Genomic DNA, 12,085 nt, shown 5'->3' with positions numbered 1-12,085 from the left:
TTAAAAATATAACTGTCAAGTTTGGATATATCTCCCTGAATGACTCATGACATGTACTTTAAAATAAAAAGGACTGCATGAACTGGTAGTGTATTTCAAACCAACATTCAGGGTTTGATTTTATATTCCATTTCTATTTAAAAATCTATTTTCAGGACTGCTGCTTATTAAACGTGCTCTATTAAATCATTCCCCTATTAAATGCAATATGAATTCAGGTCTCTCCTTCTCTTTTTCTTCCTCGTAACACCCTGCTATACCTTTCTGTATAATAATTTCTGCTCTTAACTAGGAGAATGTCACATATCTGATAAAGAAATAAGTGGTGAGTTTATTCCTCGATCTCATTATGTATACAATGTCCTAAGGCAAGAGTTTGCCAGCTTAGATTTTCACTTGCTCTATCTTTTTAATTTGTGTTCCCATCAGTGCTGTTTGTTAGCTTTTGGTTTTATTTTTCTCTAGAGATTTTTTTGTTTAAGTCACTGGTTAAATAATCAAAATACTTCAGAGGGAAATTTAAAATTTCTTTCTTGTAAAAAGGCAGAATGATTCAGTACCTGTGCTGGAACAGCATTAGGGGGATAACATTCATTTTGCTGGAGGCCTCTGTTAGCTCAGTAAGAAAAATGACTTCCCTCCCCCCTCTCTCAGCTTCAAGAAACTGGATAGGAAAATAGTGAGGAATCTTTTCATATGCATAAGCAAAGCCTGTGTATATCAGCAGCAGCTGCACCATAGCTCTAGGGTGATCACCAAGTCACACTGAAATGCTTTTAGTAAGAACAATGAAAAATAAGTCCGGGGCTCTGGCCATGGTGGGCTCTCCAATGGTAGAATACGTGTAGGCTACGGAAGATCTCCCTGCAGTTGGCAGAGGCATGCTGCTGTATAACCTTGCAGCAAATAATTATAAGATCCTCTGCGTTCGAGCCTACTCTGAGGTCAAAAATATTTTCTGTATCTCAAAACAGCTGCTGATGAGGTACGTGGGAGTCGCAGGCGTCAGGCTGACAGAGGCACTAACTCTACTCCCACTACCTCCAGATACTCTGCTATCCTTTTTAATGATTTGTGGGGAGCTCCTTGCATACTAACAAGCTGGCACGACAAAGATGAAATCCATTATCATTTCAGAGCACCTTCCAACAACGGCAGTTTTGCACCCACTCTAGGCTCTCCCTCACAGCAGGCAGGGACAAGCAGCAATGGCTGATGTCAAGCAGGAGGGCAAGCCTGCTTCTCCCACAGCTATTTTCTTGGCACGTATCCTGCAAGGCCCAAGTGGTTCATTTGGTTTATGTACAAGCAGCCAACCTTTCCTGAACAGAGGCCTAGTTCAGGCAATTACTGAATCTAAAAAGGCTTTGTCAAGGAAGACGAGGCTGGAAGTTGGCATGCCCAAGTACTAACTCTTCCCCTTCCCCACCAGGAGCACCGCTGCAGCACAGCTAAATGGTGTTTCTTTGTTCCTTCTCACCCACCATCCCATTTCTTTTCATTTATTAAGTATGTTTCTCAAAATAACTTTCTTCTCTTCAATATTAAATTCCTCCTCCCTCTCCTCTCTCCCCCAGCCTCAATCAACACAACTTCTTAAACTGTGAATTCTGTCCTTTCTGCCCCTTGTGGATAGCACTAATTTCTGAGTTCACATGGTTTTGCTTCTCTTGATTTAAGGGCTCATTCTGCTTCTGCACAGAAACAAAAAAACAAAACACACCTCCCCCCCAAACTGACAATATTTCTGATGATGACTTCAGAGAGAACAGATCCAGCCCACAAGATGCCCCTGAATAGATCAGCTCACAGAAAAGGGGGATACATTTCTTTGAAACCTTAATACAAATGAAATGAGATAAAATAAATTCAGCAGCCAGATAATAGCACTGAAAAACTGACAAGATGGCAGAACACTGAGGTTTAGTGGTGACACTCCCATGTTACATAAGTAATTCACTTGGACAAACCTATGGATGTGAGAGCATGTCTAGGTTAAGGATCTGGCTCAAAGAAAAATGAAGAAATATAAGCAGTTTCTTATTCGTAATGACCCATTTCAAACCAAAAGCCTGGATAACCATCTTCTCCAAAATCAGCCCATGATAGAAATTAATCAACCTTCAACTAGCATCAAAACCCACAGCAAGGAGAAGTCCTATAGATCTCATCAGTTGTGAATTCAATGGACTCAAAAGATACCCTTACAGCTACCACTCCCAGACACATTCAATGGCTTGAAGAAAACGCAGTTTAAAAAAATAATTGCATGAATAGCAGAAAAGGCCCCAGACATCACAGGTCCAACAGAAGTCAGGCCAGCTGTGATGCTGTCTTACCGAGACAGGAAACAGGTCATGTGTCCTGAACACCTGGGGATGGGGAACATCCCTAGAGAGGATATTGCTAGGTACAAAGCTGAGCAAGTTCAGTGATCTGGGAAACAGAAAAAGCAAAGTATTGTTTTGGTTTTGCAGCGGGGTTATCTTAAGGGAAAAAAAAAAAAAAAAAGGACCGCAAACTGTTACCTTCAACCGAGCATTAGAGATGGGGACACAACATCCTTAACTACCAGTAAGAGAGCACAAAATGTATATAAAAGCACACCACAAAAGCATTCAGAAAATAAAAAGACATTTAGCAGGTGGCTAGACGTTGAGAGGAACTGCCTTGTTTTCATCACCTTCTAAGCTGGAAATACTCCTAAAATGCAACAGTCAGCATTATCAATGCTCTTAACCTCCCTAGCTTGAACGGACTATGGACAATGTCCCACTGTTGCATTAATCGAGGAATAACCCTAGACCCTGGGCAGAGGTGCTGGCAATTATGTGGCCTGTTTGAAAGCGATTGATTTTATAAAGCAGTTTGATCTTGCCAGAGGTGAGAAATCTCCGTTTCCCAACCTGCCCCTTCCTTAGGGAAACTCTGCAGTGTAGGCTCCTCCAAAGGGCTGTGCTGCATTTCTAAACAGGAGAATGAGAGTCATAGGGCCTGCAGTCATTCCTCAGCCACAGGGAGAAAGTTCAGCCTTGTTTTCATCAGGGAGAAATGAAAATGGGACTGGAGGGAGGGACCATACAGGAACGTCCAACTATACATTTTGCCTCTCACTACATTTTCTGTCATTACAGCCTCTTTTTTGCCCTTAAATAACATTTACAAACACAAAGAGCTAGGCCTTTTATGTTAAGGGTACAAATTAAAAGCAAAGCCTAATACTCCCGTTTCTTGTTTAATAGTCCACAGGTTTATAACTCTCTGCTGTTTTGACCAGTGGTGGTAGTAAGACCTGCAAATGTATGTGAATTAACCCCACAACCAGCACTGTGCTCATGCATTAGCAGGTTGATGCTGTTTCCTCACAGAGCAGGTTGGATCAGCCTTTGAGATGACACCTACTTTGACAATGATACAAAGCACCTGGGAAGAACGTCCTTACCCTGCAAAGTAAAGCCTACAGCTATCAACAGTTATAAGATTAAAACTACTTGATCTTCATCTGATTAAGTGTGAACTTCAGATCTGAATAATCCTATAAAACAAGTAAAGTTCCAAAATTCTAGTTGCAGACATTTTTAAGATTCGAAGGCAAGCTTTTAATTGGTACAGACGGAAACATTGGCTTCTCTTGTGAGCTAGCCACAAGTCAGATATAGGCGTGTATCAAGTATCCTGTGAACGTCAAGACACAAGTCCATGCATCCACCACATAAAAATTTGGCTAAATTTGATCTATTTTGGCTAAAACTCAAACAAAACCTAAATATCTTATGCTGAGGCAAAGCATGGTAAATCTGCTCGAGACAGCTATAAACAAATAAAATATAGCACAGTTATATGCCACAGTCTTTGATCTGGTTTCAAAACCCTTGTATTTAGAAAAAAAAATATTAAGAATTGGTCCATACAGGTACTGCTACTTTCACTAGGAATTCCTGATTTCATCTGCTAGGCATATACTACAGAATGGGAACAAACTTCCTGTGTCGAGGTGACACTGGCCCACTCCCCTTAGAAGCAGGGAGATGTTTCAAGGGCCATCTATTTTTCTGAACAGAAGAATCACCATAGAAATGCAGGCTTCAGTCTCTTAGAAGGTTTCAAGCAGGAAAAAATAAAAAAAAAACAAACCACAAACCTGAACAAATTACTTTCCTCTCAGGACAGCAGTCTCGTACTGTAACAATCAGAGGCTCAGGTCAAGCCTCTTTCGTGATACTTAAGTTTTAAGGCTGATTTCCACAGAGGATGAAGTAAGTGGGGGGAAAAATGGAAGGTGAAATGGCTAGAAAAGGAATGGAAGACGATTAAGAGAAATTGTCAGGGATCTTAGCGCTGCATGGCCTGTACGCAGTCCGTGCTATGGCCTCTGACAAGACATTTACAGAGAGAGACTGCAGGGAATGGAGCTGCTTAGTTATTCAGCCCCCCTCCAGACTATCAGGTAGTGGAAGTAGCAATAAGATAGCTTTTGACTGAGGAGGATGCAGGGTGAAAGACCAACACATACAGTGCATAAATATGTTAATGTAGTTACTGAAGTAATTTTTTCTGTAACATGTATATGGCTGCAAAAATTATTCCATTCATTTTACGCAAAAGAAGCACATTCATCTTTCTTAATTAGGGAAAAAGTAGGACTGGTACTAGGCTTAAAAATAAAAGTATGGTTAATTTTGAAGTCCTCTATATGCCCCATTCGGGTGAAATCCGATAAAATACTTCCTCCAGCACGGCTTCTGACTCATGGGAATGTATTTGTGAAGAACATGACTGGAAATTCAATAGAATGGCTTGTATTAGTTTCTTGGTCTGTCCAAGAACAAATCTGCAGACATAAGTAAGCACACAAATAGAAGTCTACATATTAGTTAGTGTTTTCATTAAAATATCCCTGGGATTCCTTTTAACTCAACATAAGACAACCCTTCGCAGTTCTAGAACAATGGCGCATGAATGGACCTCCTCAGAGAGTCAAAAGAACAAGATAAAATGCGCTACGTGAAAATAAAGCATGTCCTTTTACTTACTGAATCAATGGTTTTTTAAAAAGGTGTTACCTGCAGTTAACATCTGTCATACTTACTCTCAGCTTTAGTTATTTTACATTGCTCATCTTTTATCTGCTACTTTTTTCTTCATTTGTTCTCGGACGCAAAAAAAAAAAAATTAGCAATGCTCTAACATTGCAAAGTTCCTCTGTAATGACAGAAGTGCTGTCTGCAGTGACGATAAATCCCAATATGCTACCATGCAAAACACTGCAAATCTGAGTTTCCAAAAGGCCTGATCCCAGGTGAGCGTGAATCTTCATGCACTGTTGCTAATCATGAGCCCTACAACCAGATAAACTGTAACAGAGCTAGAGATGTTTTGAATTCCGTTACAGACAGAAATACACACGAGATAGTGCTGCCTGTATCATATTCTGGAAAACTGGTACATTTGAAAGTTTGGAAACCATCTGATTTGAATGACCTGAATCTTTTGTGTCTTTAATTTCTGTTCTAACAGAAGCAGAAGTTGATAGATCATCCTGCAAGTGCTGGGAATAACACCTCCAGTTTCTCTATGCTTTGATAAGACAAAATGTCGGATAAACACCACTTTTCTGTGCTACTCACTGCATGCTGCTTCTGATTCATCTGACCCATCAGGACATTCTTCTTCACCATCACATTTCCACCTGGCTGGGATGCAGTGGCCATTGTCACAAGTGAAATCTGACTCAGCACAAGTTTTCTTTGCTGCAAGACAAAAAAAAAAAAAAGTGCTTGACATGAATATAAGCAGTGCCGAAGACCTCCATTGCATCCAGTCCCACTAAGGATGATACCGATTGCCCTGTATTGAGAGGATTCATTTCATATTCAATATTGCTTCTTCGTGACAGAATCAAATAGGTATCAAAGATGGGTGTTTCTTCTCGCTAGAACCCTTATCCCTTCATTATTTAACGTGGATTCACTCTTTTATGTCTTTTTTCAGACATTCAAAAACCAGGGATGTACTTTTTCAAAATAATTTTCTAAGGCTTTTACTACAAAAAGCTGCTGCCTCTATGGAACTGAAAGCGTGCTGCTTGATTTACAGACAGGCAAGACAAACAAATCTCACCTTTGGAGTACTATAATCTAAGTAATAATGTTTTTATCTATGCAATCTATTCATGGCTTTTTAGTACATCTGTCACCATAGCAGATGATCATAAAGCACTCCTCCAAACACTAAAAATAATTTCATTAAATGTCAACCACTCCACGCTCTTTGCTTTGCTTGCATCAATCTTGAAAAAGATGCAAGACACGAACTCAAGCAATTAATTGGTCTATTCCCCTGTGCCAGTGGCACAGTACAACCAGTGCCCTGTAATACTAGTCAGCATCTTTCCACTGCAGCAGAAAGAAAGTAATCTACAGATATCTGGCCCCTTCAGTCCGTGGCATCAGTGTCAATGTGATCACCAGACACTCACTGCTTTTGCAACGGTGACTTCAGTGGCTTTTCTGCTAGGAACTGGACCGAACAGCCATGCTGTGGGAGTCATGAACGATGAAATCAGTCTCAGTGTTAGCACCCTTGAAGTGCAAGACTCTACGGCTAACTGGTATCTATCTTTGTTAGTGACCAATTTACATAGGAAGTGCTGGCGGGGAGAAGATTTGTTTCTTCCCTCTGCAAAGCTGCTCACAACCTAATAGGATCACAGGAAAATTCAGATAGTAAAGGACCTCAGGAGGTCATCAAGTCCAACCTCCTACTCAAGACAGGGTCAGCTCTGAGGTCAGACCAGGTTACTCTGGGTTTTATCCAGTCTGGTCTTAAAAAACCCCGAGATGGAGACAGCGTAACCTCCCTGGGCAATTTGTTCCACGGCTTAGCTGCCCTCACAGTGAGGTTTGAGCTTGATAGATATTCCCTGATATAAGTCATGTGCACACATCATTGCTACATCAATGTTTCTTCCAGCAAACATTTTCAAAGCATTAAACACAACAAATAAGCCTCCAGGGTTTGATCTTTTATTTTGCTTTCTTTTTTTCTTACATGAGCTGCTGTCAGGGAGGGAACCATGTTAAATATTGGTCACACGCCCACAAAGGACACAAGGAGCATTACTGTGTGAGGTCCTGGAAAGGTCTACGTGGCCAAAATCAAGTACTCGTTTTCTAGTACACAAAACATGCAGCTTCCCTGAACAGGCATCCAGCAGGAAAATACTGCAAAGCATCACTAAGCAGCTGTACAATTTCTCAGGAAGCACTTTATAAAGAGAACATACATTTACTCCCCCTTCTGTTGCTAAATGAGCCAGATTTGGAGAGGGAAGACAATTTTCTCTTCAGTCATTCAAAGCCAGATATTATGAACTAATATAGCAAAAAAACCCAACCCCATATAGACCAAGTGTTTTACAAGAGACCAGTCATACTAAGAATCTGGTCTGATCTTACAAAGACATTGCACATTCATTATCAGAGGGAAGAGACTTTCTCCTGAACATCTCTAGTTAGAAAACAAAAACTTGTGAAACTGGCTATCGTGCATCACTTCTGGTGTATTTAATGCAAGTTTGATTTAATTAATCTGATGTACTTAATGGTCAGAAACTCTGATGAGATACTGATAGGATATGAATGCATAACTGAAGCACTCTCCTGCTCGCTGTGAAGCTGACTGGGTAAAATGTTAGTATCTGCTTTTAGGGGAAGGTTATGGCATCTACAAATGAAACAATCACGTCTTCATCCAGAAAGCAGAGACTAGTATAATACTGGAGACATAAAGAAACCTAATTTTAAAAATTTATTTAGTTTTATACTACCTTTCTCAATGTCCTAATGTCTTGTTTTCCATAGGAAAACTGTCCTTTGCCTTATTCTCTAGAGATCCAAACAGCAACACAACTACTTTTCCACCTCAAAACAAACCTTCCCTTTTTCCATCAGTCTAACACTCTGATCACTGTTATTTCCGGGACATGTGGACGCAAGCGCAAGCGAGGGGATCAGCCACAGAAAGGAGCGTAACAGGCATTCCCTTCAACACGGCCAACCTGCTCACAGCAGATGGTGGCACTGATTGCTTTGTTCCCCTGACACTGCTTTTCGGCAGCACAATTAATAGATTGCCAGGATTCACAAAAGGGGGAGAAAAGCTTTACTGACAGTCCCAGGGTGTCATTTGGAAGGTGTTAACGTGCTCCCTGAGTGCAGCTCCTCTTTGCAAAATGAGGTTGGGCACAACCTCTCATCAGCAGCGGCCTAACCGAAAAGTGTCATCCCTGTCCGCATGCCCACCCAAAGGTCTGACAGTCCCGTGCCAGATAAATCAGCAGGATATAAATGCATTCAGTCCTTTGTTTGAATCTAAGCTGTCTAATCTCTTAAAGGAGCAGGATTAAGGGAGGGAGAGCTCAAAGCTTTCTATGATTATTATATCTACTTCTACTATTTCTATTTTTTTTATTTACTGTTTCTGCTTTTTATTATTTATATTTTATATGCTATATTTTATTTGTTATTATTTTTTACTACTATTCTCTCCAACACATTGGGTCATAGCTCTGCAGACTGTCTTAATTCCAATAAACTCTGCTTTGTGTTGCGAACAGCAACCCAGATTATTCAAACTGTGAGAATACTGAAGCAATATCTTATTTCTCACCTCTAATGCAAGACTGGAATCACTTTATTTCCAACCAGATTCACCTTCTGGCACTCAATTCTCATGTCTCTGGGATCACAACACAGGCAGGGAGCAGTTAATTAAAATATCAGCTCTCTGTCTTTTTCTTCCTTTTTCTTTTTCAATAACCTTTTCTATTAATCTCCCATATTATACACCTTTCTTCTATCAATTCTCTATTAAAAATTCATTGAGGCTCACACCATAAACTGTCAGCGGTACATTAAAATGTAAAATAAATAAATACATCCCTTTTAGACCATAGGGAGGACACAGGTTCATTTTACAGTTTCACCTGGCTCAGAAATAGGCAAGCAAAATTAATTGTTCCCCTGAGATCCATTTCCTTTGCCGTAAGCAGCCCAGGGAGCTCCGCTCACATGTCTCTTCAAAATGAACATAAACAAACAAGAGTAAGTAGTCACGGCATCCCTGCGCCTCTGCTCCTTGGGGGGCAAACCAGTACCTGGAACAAGAAGAGAGAAGGCTACTGAAGCATACACAGAGCCTTTCATCTTCTCCCCTGCTCGGATGCAGAGAGTGACACCAAAGAGACTGCCTTTCTTTTGACTCTTGCTTGATTTGCCGTTGGTACCTGCTTTTCCCTTCTCACATCTGCAGCTGGACAGATACATGAGAAACTCCAGGGTGGAAGTTGGCGCCTGTGCAGCCATGGGGCTCAGCCCCCATGGGGGATGAGCCCTAGCTTGGGCAGCTTTCCAAAGGAAGGCTTGATCAAAGGAAGTCGTTCCTGCTTCTCTTCTCCCAGGAAGAAAGGCAAGAGGGGAAACAAAGGTTTCAATTTTATCCAGCCATGACAGAAAAATACCCTAACACACTGAATTTTAAACTAAATTGCATCAAACCAACATGATCCCTCATTTTGCAAAATGTCCTTTTCCTTTCCATTACTCATATCTCAGCCTGAACTGCAAGTAAGGATTCAGGGTTCATCCCTGCAACAAATTAAAAGCAGAGAACCCAGGGAGACTGGTTTAGAATATGAACATTTATAGAGGGAATTCATAAAAAAGCAATCACTAGGGATATGTATAATTAGACTGAAGGAAATAAATATATACTGAAAGGAACAACTCTTGTACTGGCTAGGAGCAGGGGCTGGATGATCTAAATGTGACTTCTAACTTCCAAAAATCTCTCTCTCTGAAAGATCAAATCCCTGACCCTAAGGCCAAACAGGTATCTGAATCTAACTGAAAGGTCCAGGATTTATTCTTTCTTCCTCGTTCTAATAAAACCCAACATCCTCCCACCCACCCCCACAAGCCTTCAGTCACTTCATTTAACCTCACTTAACCTTTGCTTGAGTTCTTGAGGCTTTATGGGGCAGGCATATCGCTACAGTTACTCTTTATAAGGTACCAGGCTTTCTGTGATTCAATTTCCAATTCATGCCTCTTGCTTATTAGTATTTTGCACATCTGTAATACTAAGCAATACACCACGCTACAATTGCTTCATTTTTTGGTACTCCTAATTTTCCCCAACCAACACAACTGAAGAGCAGAGTGAACATATTTCCTCTCTAATCATCAACAGCTCTGTGAGCAAAGCTGTAGTTGTTCAACAGCAGCCGTGATGTAAAAGCACATACATACGTTTTCTGATTACAACTTGCCATTAAAGGACAGTTAATACATCAAAGATTTTTTTTCCCCCCTAAGAGAATGAACCCCTACGTAGTAATAACAGACTCAAAACACAGGATTTTTAGATTAAGGGTTTTGTTCAATCTCTGGTTGTCTATCCAAACACGCTGATGATGAGCATCCTTGAGCATTAACCCACAGAGACACCACAGACTGCGCTCTCTCCCCATCTTCTCCCCTCAGTAACTGTTGGCCAATTTCCACCAACTCTGAAAGGGGGGAAAGATGTGAAAATAAGTCTACTTCTACAAGTTTCATAAAATTGGTAGCCGAATAGAGAACAATCAAAATTACAGCTCCGCAGAGGGAGATGAGGGCAGAAAGTGGCCGCTGGGCCGGTCTGCAGTGTGTGCTGCCAGCCAGCCGGGACTGCGCAGCTTCTGTGCCTCATGCTCAAGATAGGTTTACTGCAGAGGGAAGAAGGCTATTAGGGATTAAAAAACAAATGAGCAAAAACCCCAGACACCAAAACCATTGAAAACTGGTTTCATTTGTTCCGCTACCCTCATTCCTTCATACAGATCCTGCTCCTATTTTAACTTCTGAATCAACACCAGCCCTCCCATCAAACTGTGTATCTGTTCTCATTTGCAGCCAGTATTCAGCCTTCTTGCGGAAATTAGTTTCACCCAAGCCACTGTGAAAATAAAATAAAATAAAATAAATTAAAAGGCCATACAACGAAAGTTTTGCTGTAATCCCTCTGCAGCAGTAAAATAGCACAACCCTGTAGGACATGAGAATGGGAAGACAGTGGTAGCCCAGAAAGAGAAATTGAAATTCATAAAACAGGGTTTCATTTCATGCTGGGAAACTTCAATGACAACTTTGATCAGTGGCTTATCAGAGCCGCTGACAAGGCTCCATACAAGAAGAAGAAAAGCAGCATCACACGAGTTCAGGAGCTTAACACAGACCACCGTCATCACTCAGCCCCGAGAGGCACCAACGGCAGCTTGAAGTGTAACATCGGCCACAAGCTAGCTCTTCCAGAACAAAATACATCATTATTATGGCTCACTCTGCACTTCTTAAAGACCTCAATTAATCCAGTCTCACAGTGAGCTGAATTCACCCCAGCTGAACCATTCGCTTGGGCCGATGAGGTTTTCTGCTTACCAAGAGAAAGGTAGGGGCTGGGCTTATTATTTAGCTCTTGAGAGAGATTCTGGGCTATGCAAAACTTGACAGCAAACAGACATCTTCAGCTTATAACCTCAGTCAACTCCTGATCGCAAACACAGCCACCATGACATTGCAGATGCCACTCCCAAACAAAAACTCCCAGCGATACAAGAAAACAAATTCTTTTTTTAATCTTTCAAAATTTGAAGTTAAATTCACTGCAAACTTGATATGTACTCCCAAACTCAGGAAACTGTTGGAGCAGGAGACTGAGCCCTAACCACATACTTTGTCAGTGTCCCTGCCCTTCAAAAAAAAGTCTGCGGTATTGATCCCAAATCCTTTGGCCAGGTTGTACACCCAAAGGATGTCTTAGTCCTCTTAAGGAGATTAGAAAATCCTAACCTACATCTGACAGTACTGCAGGCCAAGTACTCTCAATTCCTGCTGTCGACTGTGGTATCGATTTTGCCAAGGAGGAAGTGTAACAGAGAGTGTAGGACAATCCACCCCGGGGTGGTTTCCTGGTCACAGCAGGTGGGCAAACAGTGCTCCATCCTGGCCCTGCCCAGCTGCCCCCACTTTAGGCACCCAAACAC

At 41.3% G+C, this 12,085-nt stretch overlaps 1 protein-coding gene across 2 annotated transcripts in view; it reads right to left on the bottom strand.

Moving 5' to 3' along the window:
* The window catches only part of LRP8 (LDL receptor related protein 8), a 195,075-nt gene that overhangs the window by 71,669 nt on the left and 111,321 nt on the right, over positions 1 to 12,085 (bottom strand). For both annotated transcript variants that reach the window (XM_075155731.1, XM_075155732.1), the window contains exon 3: positions 5,628 to 5,750. In XM_075155731.1, coding sequence (XP_075011832.1) covers positions 5,628 to 5,750 — 123 coding nt within the window. The remainder of the gene's footprint in view (positions 1 to 5,627; positions 5,751 to 12,085) is intronic.

The sequence above is a fragment of the Calonectris borealis genome, chromosome 8, assembly GCF_964195595.1.
Source record: "Calonectris borealis chromosome 8, bCalBor7.hap1.2, whole genome shotgun sequence".
In the NCBI taxonomy this organism is placed as follows: domain Eukaryota; kingdom Metazoa; phylum Chordata; class Aves; order Procellariiformes; family Procellariidae; genus Calonectris; species Calonectris borealis.
The sequence above is the reverse complement of the archived record's forward strand: the minus strand, read 5'-3'. Positions and strand labels throughout refer to the sequence as shown.